Source organism: Balaenoptera acutorostrata, chromosome 4 (genome assembly GCF_949987535.1).
Source record: "Balaenoptera acutorostrata chromosome 4, mBalAcu1.1, whole genome shotgun sequence".
NCBI lineage: Eukaryota > Metazoa > Chordata > Mammalia > Artiodactyla > Balaenopteridae > Balaenoptera > Balaenoptera acutorostrata.
Window position 1 is genome coordinate 69,637,447 of NC_080067.1, and position 19,772 is coordinate 69,657,218.

The 19,772-nt window shown below is 42.8% G+C and overlaps 1 protein-coding gene across 7 annotated transcripts in view; it reads right to left on the reverse strand.

Annotated features, from left to right (window-relative positions):
* The window catches only part of DGKG (diacylglycerol kinase gamma), a 203,295-nt gene that overhangs the window by 145,860 nt on the left and 37,663 nt on the right, over positions 1–19,772 (reverse strand). For all 7 annotated transcript variants that reach the window (XM_057545820.1, XM_057545817.1, XM_057545819.1 and 4 more), the window contains 2 exons: positions 19,033–19,345; positions 4,743–4,819 (listed from right to left, as the gene is read on the reverse strand). In XM_057545820.1, the coding sequence (XP_057401803.1) occupies positions 4,743–4,819; positions 19,033–19,099 (144 nt within the window). In that variant the 5' untranslated portion in view covers positions 19,100–19,345. The remainder of the gene's footprint in view (positions 1–4,742; positions 4,820–19,032; positions 19,346–19,772) is intronic.

The following is a 19,772-nucleotide window of genomic DNA, read 5'->3' on the forward strand; positions in this document are numbered from 1 at the left end:
CCTAGATCTGTAGCTACTTCAAGTTCGGAGACCATTCTGGTCTTTTCTCATACTATTCTCTGTGTGTCCCTTCACATTCTGCCCACACTGATCTCTGTGTTCTTTCCTGGCCAAGCTTCCATGTGCTTACATGAATTGCTTCCTTCTCTACCTGTTAAAATTCCAGCTATCTTTTATGGCCCAACTCAGATGCCACCTCTTCCAGGAAGCCTGGTATGATCTCTTGTGCCTGAATTGCTATACATTTCCACCTTGGTTCCTGACTTGGGACACTCATATCTGCTGCCCTCACAATATACAGTTGTTCATGACATACACACCTTAGTTCCTCGACTAGATCTAGAGCTCCTGGAAGGTAGGGAAATGTCTTATTTCATCTTTGTATCCTCCACACCACCTATCACGGTATTTCCTGATAGGTATTTTAATGGACGTTGGGTTTCTAGTTGGTACACTTGGCTGTCATCAATCATTGTGGGGTCTGTTCAGTCAACATATATGTACTGAGTCTCCCAGGTACAAGACACAGTGCTGGGCACCACTGGAGAACACACCAGTGAATTAGGCATGAGTCCATACCTTTAAGAGACTCAGTGGGAAAGGTATTGAAATAATTCTAATACAGGGTCAACAGTGGTGAGTGTCACAGCAGAAGAACTGACAAACTGTTATGAGAACTTAGAAAACACTGATGATTGAACACATGTCCAACCATTTATGGCCCTATCCTGGGGAACAAAATGGCATAAAATAAGCCCAAAACACAGAGCATTCATGTCAGAAGAGCTCAGAGTACACTAGATCTCCTTACGTCACTGAGACTCTGGAATTTTACTGATCTGCCCCAGCCAGCTAGCAGCAAAGCGAAACCAGAAGCCCGATCGTCTGACTCCTAGTCCAGTGTTCCTGCTCTAGTATCTGATCTGTCCCAGGCCCTGGTGCTGACATCGTGTTCCCTGCCATTCCCTCTAAGCGCCCCAAGTTCAGTAGGCAAGGAAATGTGCCTGAGGGCCACTCTCAAAGTGATATCTGGATTGCAAAGGAGTAAGTTCTTTATGAGCACAGGCCAGGCTCAGGCTAGCTGCTTGGTACATGTGTGATGGGTAGGGAGTGGCTCGTACTCTGCCCAAACCAGATAAACAACCACTATAGAGCACGCTGACAATTCTCAGAGCCCTGAGTAACATCTTAGACACTGCCATTGTTCAGACATTTTTTCTTTTTCCCCAGAAACTGCAACTTTCATGTGGAAACTAGCTAGGCAATTGTTAATTCTTCCACAGGTCAAAGAAGGAAGGAGAACTAGGTGGAGAGTTTATTGAGCATTGTACATACGTGATCTTACTTAAGCCTCAAAACAACAGTGTGACGTGGTACTATTACTGCCATTTTGTGGATGAAAAAAATTTTGAGAACATAAATAACTTGCTCAAGTCATAAAGCAAGTGGCAGAGCTATGCTTTGTGCTAAGGTGTGTCTGAGTCTAAGATCATGGTGATACCAGGCCCCCCTACCCTTTTGGCTGTACTGTTTCCGTCTGCTTTCGGGCCATCTTCAGCTGTGCTCTGTTCTCCAGAGAATCACTCGGTGCCGGTGGGCAAGGGCACGCTTGTCATGGCCAGATGCAGCCCTGCCACTCTGTAAACTTTTATTCCCAGCCACACTTTCCTAGCAACCTGCCCCTTCCCACAGCTAACTCATTTCTCATTGAGACATTTTAGCAGCAGTAAGCCATCAAACTCAAGAGAATTTAAACCCTTGTTGTTTCTGAACCCCGTGCTGGGACATTATACCTACTTGAAGCCAGCCACATTGTGAGAGAGAAAGAAATCAGAGTAACAGAGCTCCCCAAGGACATGGCAATGGCAGGGTATAAAGAGCGGGGGCCAGCCTGATGGAGGCGGGGGCCTGCTTCTGAAAGCTCCTACAGCCTTCACACCGTCGGCAGCCCTGACCAAACTGTTCCCCTCCCACTCTCGTCAGCTTCAGGGCGGACAGGCTGAGGAGCAGCCCCCGCCAGTCTTTGTTCCTGTGTTTTTGGAGGTGGGGGTGGGGACTGGGGGGCTGCAAGTTCTTTGCTGGCTTTGGCATCATTTCCACATGGTTCCTCCTCAGGAATGTTCTTTGAAAGGGTGCATTCTCAATCTGGCTCCTGTTCTGGCACCCTTCCTCCTGCTTCATTCTCAGGTGATCAGTGCATTTTATTCAAAGCACCTCTCAGGTGTACCTCGAGGGTGTGGGCTCTGTTGATTCACTTCCAGGGCCCAGAAAAGAAGGAGCTAACTCAAGGTTCGTTGAAAGGATGACAGTATGAATAAATAAGCGGCCAGCCTCCTTCCAAGTTTGTCCTGCTTATCAGTTGCTTTTCTGCTATTAGCCCTCATAAAAGGACCCAGGACCAGGGAAAAGGGAGCTGAGTTTAAAACATTTTGGGGAAAGGTAATAGAAGGGTAATAATAATGGGCACTATTTTTAAGTGCTAGACATTTTGCAAAAAGCATCTTATTTAATTCACTCATCTGCAAACTTCAAGGTCTTTCTTTTTGGTTGTTTTATATATTCAGTTCACGGAAGAGGAAACTGAGGCTCAGAGAGGTGAAATATTCAAAGCCACATTGCTGGTTCGCAGCAAAGCTAGGGGGGTCTAACCTAAGAGCATAACCTCCAGGGTCATGGCTCTTAAACTTGGCCTTGTCAGTAGGAAGTAAGTTCTGGAGGGGAGGAACTATGCTTCCTCATCTTCATATCTTCTACGGCATTCAGCACAGTGCCTGGATGCTCAAGAAACATTAGATGAGCTGAATTTGAAAGTAGGGGAGGTCTTGCATGCATTTATTCATTCAACAAATGTTTGTTGAGTGCCTGCTATGAGCCAGATACTCTTCTGGGCACTGGGGACATAGCAGTGAACAAAACTATTCTAGTCGGGGAGATAGACAATTAAATAAGTACGTTATACAGTGTGACAGATGGTGAGAAGCACTAAGGAGGAAAATAAGGCAGAGGAGGAAGATAGGAAGTGTCAGGAAAGAGGGTTTAACATTTCAGATAGAGAATGTGACATTCACTGAGAAGGTGATTTGAGCAAACACTTGCAGGAGCTGAAGGAATGAATGATATGGATATCTGGGGGAGGAACATTGCAGGAAGAGGCCAGAGCATGGCACAGGTGCTAAGGTTAGAGCAGCCTTGGCTTGTATGAAGGCATCAAGGAGGTTAATATGGCTGGGAAAAAATGGGAAGAAGAGTAGCAAGATATGAGGTCTGACAGTAGGGGAGATGCAGATTGTAATGGTCCAATAGTAGGGGAGATGCAGATTGTAATGGTCCAATAGTAGGGGAGATGCAGATTGTAATGACCTTGATTTTGACTCTGAGTACCAGGTGGGCAGACCATAAAAGATTGTGGAACACAGCAGTGACATGATCTGACTTCAGTTTTAACAGACTGCTCAGGATGTGCATAAAGAATAGACTTTCAAGGTCAAGAGAAAAAACAGGGAGCCTAATGAGGAGACTACTGCAATAATCTGGGCAAAATATGGTGGTGCCTCGGGTCAGGGTGATAGCAGAGCAGGTAGTAAGATGTGTCTGGATTTTGGATGTATTTTGAAGGTAGAAATGATGGAGGCTGCTGATGAATTAGATGTGGGATGTGAGAAAAAGAGAAAAGTCAATGATGACTCCATAGTTTTAGGCTGAATAACTTGAAGACTGAACTTGTCATTTACTGAAATGGGAAAGACTGCTGGAAAAACAGGTTTTATAGAGGAAGATCAAGGAGCTCAGTTTAGCTTATGTTAAGTTTGAGATACCTATTTGATTTTTAAGTGGAAATGTCAAGTAAAGGGGTAAGAGGAAAATCAGAAGAGTATAGCGTCCTGAAAACCAAGTGAAGGAAGTGGAGGAAGATTTGACCAATCAGGTCCTATGCTGTTGAGTAAAATGACTTGAGTTTTAGCCACATGGAGGTCCTTGGCTATTCTGACTAGTGATTTTAGTGTAGGCGTGGGGGTTACACGCTGCTTGAAGAGCTTTCAGAAAAGTGGGAAGAGGAGAAATTGGAGGCAATGAGTATAGACACATCTTTTGCACAGCTTACTTGCTATAAAGGACAGGAGAGAAATGAGGTGGTAGCTGGAGGGAGAAGTGGAGCCAGAAAAATGTTTTTTAATGTAGGAGAAAGAGCAGTATGTTTATTTGTTGATGAGGAAGATCTAATACATAGAGAAAGCTGATGGGAAGGAGATGGAGTGAGAGTGAGAGAGAAATACGTTGCTGAAGCAATGCCTGTCAATAGACCAAAGAGGATGGGACTGAGTGCACAAGTGGAGGGGTTAGACTGAGATCAGAGCATGGAGAGCTTGTCCCTAATTACAGGAGAAAAGGTACAGCTAGGTGGGCACATAAGGTGAGGATTTTGGGGAAGATTGCTTCTGACTGTTTCTATTTTCTCAGTGATGTAGAAAACACAGTTGATAACTGGGAATTGAGGAAGGGAGGAGGAGTGAGAGATTTGAGGAGAGAAGAGAAGGTATGATGTGGCCTTCTAGGACAGTGAGAAGGCGAATGGACTTGAGGAACTTATGATTCCAGGTAGCACCAATGGCTCACTTGAAACTTGGGAGAAAATACGTTGAGAAGCATGTTCTTCAAAGTGAGCTAAACTTCTAAGAGAGGAACAAATGATGGGAAGGCTAGAATGTGGGGTTTTTAAAGGCTTGAAATGAAAATGTTCTTACCTCATGTGGGTCATATTGTTTGAGGCTCCCACCCTCATTAAATTCAGCCAAGACATCATTTATCTTCTTGGAAGAATCTGGAGAGACATAATCCATATGTGAAACACGGTGAACAGTGAATAGTAGCTGGGCCAAGTAAATTCTCCGTGTCTAATCCTGATTATGATGGAGTGAGCCCTCATTCCAGAACCACATGGAGGAATGTCACCCTTATCTGCCCTTCTGCCCTCTCATTTATTTATTTATTTTTTAGTATATTTTCTCTCTTGCTGTATGAACTATCTTTCTACAACACAAATCTGATTAGATCATGTCTCTGCTCAAAAACCTTACACAGCTCTTAACTTTCCCAGGATAAAGCCTAAACCCTTAGCTTGGTATACAAGTACTTGGTGATCTGACCTAGCCTATTCCTTATCTCTTCCCTTAACCTTTCATTCATTCCATTTTTCAGCCACATCAAACCACATTTCTAGAAATTTCTTAATATGCTCTGTACTTTTTCATGGAGTCTCTTCTCTGTGTTACAAACTTCACTCAATTCTCAGTACCCAGCTCAAATGTCAACTCCTTTGAAAAGCCTTCCTTTACTAGTCAGAGTTAATCACTCCCTCCCCTGGCTCCCACATGGCTTGTACATGACTCTGTAACAGCACCTGTCATATGGTGTTATATTTATTAACTTGCCTTTCTTGCTTATCTCCTGCCTCAGTTCAACCTTGAGAGCTGTAAGTCTTTGTATACCATATCAAGGCCTGACGTATAACCAGTGTTCAGAAAACCAACATATTAGATGATCGAATAAATATCTGAGCAGAAATTTTAAAACATTTAAAATTTTGTTAATTAAATGGGATGGGTGGGCATCAAGCCTGGCAGGGTTCTGTCCTTGGTGCTGAAACAGAGACAGGATTCATAAAGCATGGTAGTTTAGAAAATTCTGCTTTCCATAGGAAATAATTTAGAAACTACTGGAGAAAATTGTGGGCTTTTTTTTTTTTTAAGTTTATAAGGGAATTGGGAGTCAAGGGAGTCAATAATTGTCATTATAACATCCTGAGTAGTTACCAGTACTCTAGACATCAAAGAAAACCAGGATTTCTGCACTCTCTCTGTCTCACAGTATTGTGGATAATTAAGAGCTTCTCAAGCTCCATTATTGCCATAATTTAAACATCTGAACAAAGGGCAATGTCATTAAAAGCTGATATAGTGTTCCTTGGTGTTTGGGCTCTTTGTACAGAGGGCTATGCTTTCTTAGGCCTACGTAAAGTGGATGTGCTTGTGGGCTGGGCTGTTCTCCATGACTTTGCTGACTTGGATTCAATCAAGCACAAGTTATAATCATTTCAGGATTGAGACATATTGAAATGCCACAGGAAAACGCTGCTGTTGCCTAAAAATGGACATTTCTTTCTGAAATTCAAAACAGATGTTGGAAAACTAATAGCTCAGTGAGATCCAGGCAGCAGATGCCATCAATTTGGGCTGCTTCCAGTCAATTCAGAAAACACTGTGGAGAGTAAGATGTTGCTAGGTACTGTTGATGAACTAGTTGGGGACAGGATATGAATAACTGTGGTAATAATAGCTGCCCTTTATTAAAGACCTTTACTGCATATTCTCATATGCTCTCCCCTACCAGTCCATGCAAATTTGGTAATATTTTCTTCAGTTTACAGATGAGGAAACTGAAAGTCAGAAAAGTTAAATGACTTGCCTAAGAGTCAGGGTTTTGACCCAGGTCTAGTCTGGCTCAAAAGTCTGTATTACTTTTCCTTAAGCACTATTCACTATTACTTCCCAAACATTTGCTAACACAAGGAAAGGTGTAATTAATGCTGTGGCAATGATATGAAGCTCTAGGAAGCACAGAGTGGGGAAGAAGTAAAATAACAGGGAAGAAGTAAAACTAGGATGAGAGTGGGGTTAAGGTGGGGACTGGGGATGCCCCACGAAGGAGGTAGCATTTGAGCTGGGGTGTAAAAATGAGTAAGGTTTTGAAAGGCAGACATAAAGTGGACAGGGCATTCTCAGAAGAGACAGGGTGAACAAAGATATGAAGATGGGCACCACGGGACCTTTAGGCAAGGTTAGAACCAGAGAGTAGTCTGGGGCCAGATTTGTGGGAGTACTGAATGCAGAGTTAAGGACATTGATTTCAAACTGTTGAAGACTTTTTGAGTAGTAGAGTAACATAACCAGGTCTATTTTTAAAAAGCCACTCCGGCAACAGAATGGAAGAGAGGTTAGAATTAGGTCAGATTTCAGTTAAGGTCACACATAAATTATATTCAAATTATTCTATGAGTAGCTTAAATATTTAGGAAAAAACACTATGTTTTAGAATCTATTTCAATGGGAGATTTTCAGCTTAGCCAGAATGGCCAAATTTTTTAAAAAATGAAAAATTTGGAGCATGCGTCTTCCTGGTGTGGCTTCTGCAAAAGTAGTATAGAGCCAGCATTTTGACTGAGAACCAAGAAAGTGATTTTACTTGAATTTTGTTTTGTTCTGTTTCCCCCATCTTTCGTTCCTGCTTTATTTTTCTCCATAGGTCTTACCACCATTTAATATACTATATATTTTACTTCCTTAGCTTTATTTTTTTAAATTAATTAATTAATTATTATTTTAAAACATCTTTATTGGAGTATAATTGCTTTTCAATGGTGTGTTAGTTTCTGCTTTATAAGAAAATGAATCAGCTATACATATATCCCCATATCTCCTCCCTCTTGTGTCTCCCTCCCACCCTCCCTATCCTACCCCTCTAGGTGGTCACAAAGCACCGAGCTGATCTCCCTGTGCTATGTGGCTGCTTCCCACTAGCTATCTATTTTACATTTGGTAGTGTATATATGTCCATGCCACTCTCTCACTTCATCCCAGCTTACCCTTCCCCCTCCCCGTGTCCTCAAGTCCATTCTCTACATCTGCATCTTTATTCCTGTCCTGCCCCTAGGTTCTCCAAAACCATTTTTTTTTTTTTTTAGATTCCATACATATGTGTTAGCATACGGTATTTGTTTTTCTCTTTCTGATTTACTCCCCTCTGTATGACAGACTCTAGGTCCATCCACCTCACTACAAATAACTCAATTTCGTTTCTTTTTATGGCTGAGTAATATTCCATTGTATATATGTGCCACATCTTCTTTATCCATTCATCTGTCGATGGACACTTAGGTTGCTTCCATGTCCTGGCTATTGTAAATAGAGGTACAATGAACATTTTGGTACATGACTCTTTTTGAATTATGGTTTTCTCAGGGTATATGCCCAGTAGTGGGATTGCTGGGTCGTATGGTAGTTCTGTTTTTAGTTTTTTAAGGAACCTCCATACTGTTCTCCATAGTGGCTGTATCAATTTACATTCCCACCAACTGTGCAAGTGGGTTCCCTTTTCTCCACACCCTCTCTAGCATTTATTGTTTGTAGATTTTTTGAAGATGGCCATTCTGACCGGTGTGAGGTGATACCTCATTGTAGTTTTGATTTGCATTTCTCTAATGATTAGTGATATTGAGCATCCTTTCATGTGTTTGTTGGCAATCTGTATATCTTCTTTGGAGAAATGTCTATTTAGGTCTTCTGCCCATTTTTGGATTGGGTTGTTTGTCACTTGAATTTTTGATGTTATTGTCACATTTTAGAGAGTCCACGATTCATCCTAGCAGAAATCCTTTGGTTCTCAAGTGCTATTGAGCTAATCTTGCTTTATATTTAAATGTATGATATGTATATTTATATACACATAGGTGTATATATTTGTTTTACATATAAACACATACACTCATATATTCATCATATGTACACATTCAAGTAAACAGGTTTTAAAAAGAAAAAAATAGCAGAGGCATTCATTTGAAAATCTTTGACCACTAGCCTAAAATTAAATAGGAAAAAAGCAACCTAAGAGATTGCTGGCTCCTAGATTTCCATGAGGGGTGTTCCTCACCATACATTTACATCAACCTATTTTATGGGCTTTTATGAGCTCATAGCATCAACACCTTTCCCTTTCAAAAAAGGGAAACAATCTAATTCTCAAACTTGAGACCCATTACTTTCTCCTTGGAGGTCCTTTGATACTTTATCACAGCTTTCTTCTCAACAGATTTCTGGGCTGGGTTGCTCTTTCCCTGAGGAATAAGTGGGCACTGCTCCATCCTGTTTGTCTGACGATAGTTAAGAACAATGAGGGGCTTCTTCAGAGCATTCCCTGATCTTACTTCAGGCACCACGTGTGGACCCAAGAGCACACAACCTCAGTGGACACCATCCTGTCCAAGTCTGTGCTGTAACACCACCTCCAGACTCACAGGAGATGGAGTTCCATTTCTAAGTGTGCAAAGCAGAGCCATGACCACAGTTCTTTGCAGCAACTCCTATTTTGAATACCTGCTATGTGCTAAGCTCTGTCCTAGTCACTTTATGTATTTTATTTAAACCTCCACAGCTAACCCCTAATATAATAGCTACCCCTAATTTAGAGAAGGAGAAACTGAACTTTGTGGAAATTAAGTGATTCTTTCAAGGGCACAGAACTAGTGAGTGGGTCACTCTTACTTTTAACATATCTAATTTGGGCTTCCTTGGTGGCGCAGTGGTTAAGAATCCGCCTGCCAATGCAGGGGACACGGGTTCGAGCCCTGGTCCAGGAAGATCCCACATACCGCAGGGCAACTTAGCTCCTGCGCCACAACTACTGAGCCTGTGCTCTAGAGCCCATGAGCCACAACTACTGAGCCCACGTGCCACAACTACTGAAGTCCGCACGCCTAGAGCCCGTGCTCTGCAACAAGAGAAGCCACAGCAATGAGAAGCCCACGCACTGCAACAAAGAGTAGCCCTCGCTCGCCGCAACTAGAGAAAGCCCACGCGCAGCAACGAAGACCCAACGCGGCCAAAAATAAATAAATTAAATAAATAAATAAATTTAATTAAAAAAAACATATCTAATTAGAGTCATTGGCTACATGAATACTGGTAAATCAGAAGATAAGGCCCTCCTTCTATGACAATGGCTGTCAAATCTGACTGCATGTTAATATCACCTGAGGACCCCTAAACACATTGAAACCCAGGCCTCACCCCAGACCAATTAAGTCAGCATCTCTTGGGGAACTCAGGAATCAGTATATTTTAAAACTTTCTGGGGGTTCAAATGTATAGTCAAGGTTGAGAACTGCTGTTCTATAATGTGATTGTATTATTAGAAATAATAATAAATTAGGATACTGCTGACCTTGTTGGATAATCATTGCAAAAGGAAAAAAAGGTTATAATTGTGTTAAATCTAAAATTGCTGTCCTTGGCTAACATTCCCCATAGTTTAAGTGGACAGCACTAAAGGACTCCACCCAACAGGTCAACTTATTCAGCTGCTTGGCAACGTAGGGACACATTTTGCATTAACCCACCCTGGTGGGACCATCAGCACACAGTTTTACCCCCAAATTAGAGGTTTAGAAGGCTCTTTTCTGTGATCAAGGTTGCTAGTGATAACAACTGCCTTAAGAAGTTTTGGTCTAAAGTTGTTTCTTGATGCCAAGAATTCTGGGACCTTAACCAAGCACTTGTTCCTAGTGTTTGAGCAAATCCAAAGCCTTTTGAAGGAGAAAATTTGGCCCTACTCACAGGCATCTTTTTTTTATATATATATAAATAACCTTATTGGTGTATAATTGCTTTACAATATTGTGTTAGTTTCTGCTGTACAACAAAGTGAATCAGCCATATGTATACATATATCCCCATATCCTCTCCCTCTTGAGACTCCCTCCCTCCCACCCTCCCTATCCCACCCCCCTAGGTGGTCACAAAGCATTGAGTTGATCTCCCTCACAGGCATCTTTGCTGCCACGTTTGTGTGGGACAGGGATGTCCTTGAAACAAACAGACACATCAGAAGCTTCAGTGTTTACAGCAGAATGTCAGCTGTGCTGCCTGAACCAGGACCCAAAGTTTATGAACTGTCTTCTAGTTAGGAGCCCTGAGTATTTGGCACTAGTCAGACCGTTAAACTTGGAAATAACTATAAATCAACATTTTAAAAAGTGAATCTGAAAACCCATAGATGAGAGTGAAATTCTAAGGTACATGATAACTTTCTATACCTCCAAGTTCCCTAATATCATCTCAAACTTCCCTAAGATCGTCTCAAACTGTAACATGCATGTGGATTGCCTGGGGATAAGGTTTAAACGCAGATTCTAATTCAGTAAGTCTGCATCATGGCCTGAGATTCTGCATTTCAAGGAAGAGCTTAGGTGACACCAATTATGCAGGTCCATGGACCTCACTTTTCATGAGCAGACCTTAAGCAACGTTCCTGTGTATCTGTGGCTGACTAGTAAGGATTGCCTGTCACAACACAGAAAAAAAACATGATGCTGAGCCTAGAGGAACATATTCCACAGATTGGGAAGATCATAAATGACTCTCAACCCAGGGAGGGAAAGGCACAGAGAGAGGGAGAAGGGAAAGTTGGCACATGAAGGGAAAAAAACCCTAGATATTCCTTTTTCCAGTGAAGGCTGGGATGTATGAATAAGTTTTCTAAGTACTCAGGGAGTCAAGAACACAGTGAGATGCGCAAAAGCAAGAATGGGATTTTCCAAGGGTCCTAGAAAGATGGAGGATGATGTGAGAACAGAGCTGCCAGGCCTGCAGCACTGCTTCAGAAGGCCCACCTTTGCAGCCAGGAGGAGTCGGGCCCTGGGGCGGAATGTGGGAAGCATGTATAAGAAGTCCAGCATCATAAGCACCAAAACAGTCTCCCAGTTAGCCTTCTTTTCCTGTTCCCTGCTTATCCTCAGCATGTAGTCCATTGCCTGTCATAAAATCGATGTTCAATAAAAATTTACGTTATAAATGAGGGCTAGAACAGGGATTGGGCTGGTCATGCTTGTCCCATATGTATGTCTTATATTCCCAGGGGCACAGGGAGAAAATGTAGACCAGTGGTTCTCAATCTTGGCTGCCTGTTGGAATCACCTGGGGAGCTTTAAACACTACTGATGCCTGGGTCTCACGCCTACAGATGATGATTAAATGGTCCAGGGATGGGGGAGTATGAGGGCAGGACACTGCAATTGTTCAAAGTCTCCCAGGTATTTCCAGTGTGCAGCCAAGGTTGAGGACCACTGGGGCCCACCAAGCTAACTTCTCGGGGAAACCTGTGGAAGTGACGGCTCTGCCACAGTGTTACATATAGAATAAGAGAAAAATACTTTACGTTGAAGCAGAGGGAATTTTGGCTGATAAAGAAAAACCCTCTTTGGGATACTAAGTTTTTCTGATTCATCATAAATGACCTGAATGGCTGGTATGGCTTATCTGTATAAGTAAAATTTGCATTGCTAGCAAGATTTCCCACTTTTTCTCCAAATAATTTGGCCTCATCAGTCATAGGTGGAGGAATAGTTACCTTCTTGCATCTAAAAATGTGGTCCCTGAACCAGCAGTGCCAGCATCACCTGGGAGCTTGTCAGAAACACAGAATCTCAGAACAAGCACAGACCTACTCATTCAGAATCTGCATTTTAACAGAATCCAGGAGATTCATGTGCACGTTCAAATTTGAGAGCCATTATTTCCAAAGAAGTCTCTCCCTATCCATCGATTCTGTGACTGCTTGTGGGCAGAGTCCCAGTCATCACTAATGAAAAGAAGGCCAGTCGCACCAAAAGAGATGTGGGTGAGAAGCAGCTGTGATTATCCCTTTCACGATGGAAGCAACTAGACATGACCCTATACGGGCCCAGGAATCCATGAACAAGTGATTAAATCTCACTCTACTGGCCAATATAAATAGCAAAGTTTCAACAAAGCTTACTTACAGCCTTACATTGTTCTACAAATCAGCCCTAAACATTTTCTCTGACAGGTTTGAATTTTGAGCTATAAATTATCTACATCTTAAAGTCAAAAACTTTGCCTTGATCTGATTCTACTGAAATATATTTCTGAATAGCAGAATTTGCTGATTCATTCTCTTTAAAATGTATTTAAAATTTTTGTCCAGGTACGAAAAGTCAGCAAGAGAAAAAAGCATCAGGGCTGCCCCTCACTGAGGACCCTGCTGACCTGTTGGAATTCAACACCTGGGAACCAGCATGGGGGTTAAATGAGACCCTCCTGCCCAGGAACCCTGCCTTGGGCCCTCTTTCTTCTTGTCTACACCTCTCCCACTATCTCAAGGGGAGAATGATTGTTGGTGGTAACTAAGATGAAAAGATTATGGAAGGAAGAAGATGGGACTCTGGGCCAAAGAGACTTTATAGACTCCTCTGTGAAGAACTAAATAGAGAACAGAAGCATAAAGGGGAAGGGGGTCCCATCTCAGAGCCTTAGAAGGGCACTGAAGCAAACCCCAGTTTTTTCTCTATTTCTTTGTATGTCGCTATTATTTTTAAAATTACCTAAAACTTAGAAATAAGAAAAAAAGTGGGCAGCACATCTTTTCAATGTCATATGGAATAAAGGCTACCCAAGGACTATCTAGGTGAATGTACTTAGTTCTACTCACTGTTTACTATTGATTAAATGTATTAAATGTACCAGATTTAGTGAAGTTACATGTTAACTTACAGATTTTTTCCAGCAGATATGCATAGAACTGTCTGGTGGAACAGATAACCCAAAAGATTAGGGTTTGTTGTCCTGTAAGACAGTAACCAGTTTTGTATCTAACCAAGCAATCTTATCCTTACATTTGTTTACAAAATTGCCTAACTAGGAATTTATGGATTTGATCTGTATCCATCCAGGGTCCGTCCATACCTCGCTTCTCAACTTTAACGTCTTACTGGCTCCTCCACTAATTAATGAGTTAAATAAAATCTTTGGCACATGTTTATTAAAAATTTTTTGTTCTATTATAATTTAATTAACATATATATATATTTATTTTTCTTTACCAATGTATGGTTGAAAGTTGAGCTCCAATGAGTACTTTCTGTTTAATTTATTGAAACTGAATTGAAGCAAACTGAATTTACTTGGAATTGAAAACATTGGTTCTAATTCTTATTCTGCCACTGACTTTCTGTGTGACCTTGGGCAAGTCACTGAGCTCTTCTGAATTTAGTGTTCTCATTTGTAAAATGGACTTGCACTTGATCATGGCTAAGATCTCTCCTAGCTTTAAAAAGTCTACAAAATCAAGCAACAACTAGCTGATGTAGGAAATGTTTGGTTTCACTTCTTAGAAAATTAAAAGTAAACATGGATGTTTTATTGGGTTTTTTTTTCCCCTTTTTCCTTTTATGAATAAGATGATAGTTTCTGTCCTTGATAAATCATGGAAAAAACTGGAAAAATCCCTCCCCCCAAATAACAGGATTAGGACAATAAGACAATTATCTCTCTGAAGCTGTTAGGGGAGGGTCAGTAGGAGGCATCCCCACATGCTCACACCCTCTGAGGTTGAAAAGAAACCTGTTTAAACATAGAAACTAAGTATTGACAGGGCTAATGAAGGTCATTTAATCAACCAGACATCTGATGCTCTAACCTCCCCTCTAGAGTCTCAGCCAACTCTGCCCAGGCAGTTCTAGGGAAAGGAAACTCAGTCACTTTGCGGTCCATTCTGTTCCATCTTGGACAGGTTTGACCATTAGGAATCATTACTAATACTCATACCATTAGTATTCTTTACTTTGAAGTCTTTCTTCTGATGCTTTTCTCCCATTAGTCTTAGGGCTACTTCTTGAAGCCTTTCAAAATTAAGTTTACACCTTCTCCCCACAAGAGCACTGTGGCTATTTTAATACAGCTAGCTCTCTCTCACCCTTCCCTGAGTCTTCCCCTTTCCAGAAAATATGCATAGTATTTTCATCCATTTTTTCATATCCAGGTTGTGAGGCCCCTCACCATGCTGCTGGCACTTCTCAAACAAGTTCTGGTTCGTCCATATCCACTGGAAACTGTGGTGCCCAGAAATAAATTCAGTTCTCTAGAAAGGTCTGATCAGGGTAGGATAGAGTGTGGATATCGGTTTGCCTTACTAGAAACTATGAGTCTATTAATACATCCTAAGATCACAATTAATGATTTGGTTAAATAAAATAATGTACATGCACTCAAAAGAAATCTCTGTAACCACTAAAAACCATGCTTCTGAAAAGTACTGGATGATTTGGGAACACCTCATGACATGTTGTGTGCTAGCTAGTCTCCGGAGATGGCTGCTGCCAATCTTCCTCCCTGCTGTGTGTCACTGTCCCATGAGACGTGGGGTCCATCCCTCCACCCCATCAAATCTGGGCCAGGCCGGTGACTGCTCTGACCAATGGAATGTGGAGAGAGTGATGTTCTAGCACCTCTAAGCCCAGGGGTTAAAAAGGCCTGCTGCTGCTTTTATGCTCTTGGAGCCCTGAGCCCCATGTACAAAGTCCAGGCTACCCTGCTGGCAAGAGAGGCCACACAGAGAGGCCCTGGGAGATGAGAAAGCACTTGGAGGAACAGGCTCCAGAGGGGAGCGCTGAGGTACCAGCGAGTGAGTGAACAGGCCATGCTGGGTCATGTGACGCATCCCACCTGCAGCCCCAAACACTGTGGAGCAGGAACTAGTCATCCTGCTGGGCCCTGGTCAGGGTGCCCGAGCCACAGAACCATGGGAACAAAACCAAAATGGTTGTTTTAACCTACCAAGTTATGAAGTTGTTTGGACATAGCGATAGATAACTGAAACATATTGTTAGGGTGAAGAAAACAGCACGCAAAATAGCCTAGCATGTTTGTTTTTTAAATATATATATATGTATATATGTGTAGGTGTATGTATAGTTTGATATTTATATTTATACACAAACATACTAGTTGTGGTTTTCACTGGGAGATAGGATCATGAGTGTCTTTAATTTCATCTTTTCGCTTTTCAAAAATTTTACGCTTGTTTTTATTTTGTAACAGAAAATTCTTGAACTGTCACATTATCCTTTTGACAAGCACTTTACAATCTTAATTCACCTTAAGTTTACTGTTGATTATATATATATAATAAATATATATTTTATCTCTGAGAGTATTTTAACATGGGTTCTCCCCAGAGAAGTGGCAGGGTTTATGACATTTAAACAGGACATACAAAAAGCCTCTTGTCCTGAAATTCTTGGCCTCTCCCACCCGGAACTGCACTGGAGAAAGTTTTCAATTCTCAGGCTGTACACTTCAGTTATTTCGCTACTGTAAAGCTACTGTTTTTGTGGTTATGGAAGAGGGGTTGCTATGGCAATGCAATCTGACTGAATGCCAGAATGAGTCTAAAACTGGTAGAAGTGCCTTTTTCAGGGTTTCCTCTGAGGATTAATCATTTTCCAAGAATTGTATCTTCTTTTCCTCTCCTGTTAGAAATGGGGCCGGAGCACCTCAGCCAGTCCTGGGACACGGACAAAATGAGGATGGGTCCGAGAAGGACAAAGCTTACGGTTGGAAAAAAAGACCACAGAGGAGCCATTTCCTACCAAATACTCGGGTTTCTTTCCACCCCTCCCTCCTTGACTGCTTTGCCACATTTGGACCCCTCTGTCCTTACTTTCCACAGACTCTCAGGATTTGAGGTATCTTTGTTGGCTTCCTTTCGTTCCACAAGTTGTGAGGAACTTCCACAGCAATTTCCCACACATTAGCATTTGTTCATTGCCACGTTCCCCATCTTAGCTCTTCAAACGAGATTTCATTCAAAGGACCTGCCTGCCCTCCCTGCCCTGGCAGCTTCCTCATCCGGGCCACCTTGCACATAGTCACCAGATTCATGGCTCTACATTTGGCCACCTCAGTCCAAATGCCATGCCTTGACATGTGGGGCCAAGGCCTGCTGCTACCCACATCCCTCCCATGTCCTCCTCCCCACCCTCCTGCTGCTTCTCTCCATCTAGCTCACAAGCTCTCCTTACCACCCCATAGACACCTTCTCCCTTTGTGCCCCTTTACCTTTGCTTCCACAGTTTCTATCCCTCCCCCCACCATCTACTACTCACATTTTAAACTTCTTTTCCCCACAGAGTTCATCCAGCTAAATCCTCTGTTATGAGTTAAGTTGTATCCCCTGCAAATTTATACGTTGAAGTCCTAATTCCCCGGTACCTCAGAGTGTGACCTTATTTGGAAACAGGGTCATTTCAGAGGTAATTAATTATTGGTAAGATGAGGTCTTACTGGAGTAGGGTGGGTCCAATCCAAAATGACTGTGTCCAGACATTAAGAACAGACTTCTGGTTGCCAAGAAGAAGGGGGGTTGGGGGAGGGATGGACTGGGAGTTTGGGGTTAGTAGATGCAAACTGTTATATATAGAATGATAAATAACAAGGTCCTACTGTATAGCACAGGGAACTATATTCAACATCCTGGGATAAACCATAATGGAAAAGAATGCAAAAAAGAATGTATATATGTGTATAACTGAGTCATTTTGCTGTACAGCAGAAATTAACACAACATTGTAAATTAACTATACTTCAATAAAAAAATAAATTAAAAAAGTAAGGACAGAAAAAGAAAAAAGAAGACTGTGTCCATATATTGATAAAAAGGGAAATTTGGACACTGAGACACGTGCACAGGGAGAATACCATGTGAAAGATACAGAAGACAGTCATCTGTAAGCCAAGGAGAAAGGCCTGGCGCAGATCCTTCCCTCACAGCCCTCAGAAAGAACCAACCTTACCAATACCTTGATTTTGGACTTCTGGCCTCCGGAACTGTGAGAGACGTTCTGTTGTTCTAAGCCACTCGTATCAGTTTACCCCAGCTCTAAATTCCCTTCTCATTTGTGCACTCCGTTTAGCCATCTCTGCCAGAGGTGTTTCCCCGCTGCCTTAAGCCTGTTCTCTGCTTGTATCACAAGTGCATATCTGACTCCCTAACAAGATTCAGATTCCTCAGGTGAAGCCTTATCTCTCTGCTTCTTTTTCATCCCTGACAGGGCCTGGTACTTTGCTGACCTACGGAGGAGGCTGAATTAGATGGAGTTTACCCTGGAGGATGATTCCTTGCTCCCTGTCAATACACTGCAGAGTTTCTCTAAACCTACTGCGGTCAGACAAGAGGCCACGGGCTCCAGGTCACCAAGGAGAGACGGACCAGTGGCCCTACAGGGGAAGCATATGGAGTCATGGGGTGTTAGGCCTGGAGGGATCACGGGGAGAGATCATCTAGTCCAACCCTTTCAGAGGACACAGAGGCTGGGCGTGAGGCTGTGGGGATGGGGGACTAAAGGGTGGGGTGGGTGTTAGGGCTGTCACATCACAGAGAGCAAGAGCCAGAGCTGGCATGAGCCCGGCCCCCGGCTCCAAGGCCAGTGGAGGGGCTGCCTGCCCTGTGGGAGGGGGCAGGCTGCCTACAGGGCATTCGGAGGACCACCTGGGCACGCTCTGTAGGGCAGGTCAAATGCGCTACAGGCCTCGTGACTTACAAAAGCACCAGCAAGACCAATGTGAAGGGAGAGGGTTACAACGATGAGGTGGGGTTGGCAGTGCAGCTGAGGGCTCTGCCAGACAAAGGGCTCTGCAACAAACAGGCTGTGCAACAATTTGCTGTTGCACAACCATGACGGGCACTGTGTGTGTGCAGAGTGCAGCGGTCAGCCCGGGCAGACTCCTGTCACCAGTCAGGATTAGGAGTGGCCTGCGGGGGGCATGGCTGTGGGCCTCGCCACCACTGTGGCTTGATGCACTGAAACTGTTCCTGGGTGCAACTAGTGAAACCAAGAGCTCCACGCAAAAGCCCAGGTTTTTCCAGAGCAAAGTCGAGAAAGAGACACCCATCAGAATTCCGTATCTTGCTGAAAGAAGGCATTGGGTCCAAACACAAGAGTATATTAAAGCAAATGACTGAGTAACATTGTAACCAAGCAGCTTGCAGCCCTTCAAAAGTTCTGCTATAAAGAGGTTTTGATGACCTGAGAAAATTCTTACAATATTACACTAGGTGAAAAATGCAGACTGAAAAGAAAAAAGGTACATTCAGGAACTCAACCACGTACAGCAGTATGCACAGGATGCATCCAAAATGTTCATAGAGTTTAGCTGTGATTTTTAACCTACTTTTTATTTTCCTTCCCTGTATATTCCAAATTTCTATGGTGAGCATGTTATCATTTATAGAATATAAAGATAATTGTATTTTTATGTTTAAAGACACAAATTCTGTTTTTATAAGGAGGTATAAGCTGATCCCATTCTCTGTGCTTTGCAATGATTATACTACTCTGCTCTCCAGTAATGCTCTCCCCCAACCAAGAGGAAATCCCACCCCAGATGCGTCAATCCATTTACTCACATTCTGCATATTTCTGGAGTTGGCCAAATTCTTCTGGAGTGAGGGAGACCCACCGTTCTTCACTCATCTTTCCTGGATGTGCACGCTTGAGGCTAGGGAGAGAGTTTTGTTCACCAGGCTGTAGCCAAGGCCCAGCCTAGGGCCTGGCTCATTGCAAGTACACGATGGACAAGTCCTTCAGGAGATTTCTCGAGGACCCAAGTGTCTATGGCAGCAGCGGGCACTGTTTAGCAGCTGAGAGAAGACCTCTGCTATTCCTAAGGCAACATCCTTCTATCTGTAGTCATGGTAAATTCAGAAATCCTTGCTTTTCCTGGGCAGGAGTAGAAAAGACATTGGGAATGAGAATGTTAGAATACATAAGTCATCTTTTCTTGTAAAGAAAAAAAAAAACCCCAAATGTTCTTTGCTGAAAGCTCTATAGGAGGCAATGGTTCTCAAGGTTGGGGGGAAGCCACCTGAGGGAATTCGGAAGAGGACATACAGACCAGAGCAGCACAAGTCCAGACAGCTGTCTGGCTGGAGTGGGGGTTAGGTGATCTGTATAAAGAGGTAGCCATACTCCCAAACTCTGGAAAATTTAAAATGTGTCTCATGAGAGGTGGTAGTAGGGCCACCTAAGGGCATCCTCTAGTCATGAAAATGCCTCAGGCTGTAGGTGTCTCATGAGTAAGTACAGGACAGTAGCTCATGTGGCGTGATTTGAAAGGTAAGCCAGTCTCTCCTCCACTGATTTCTAA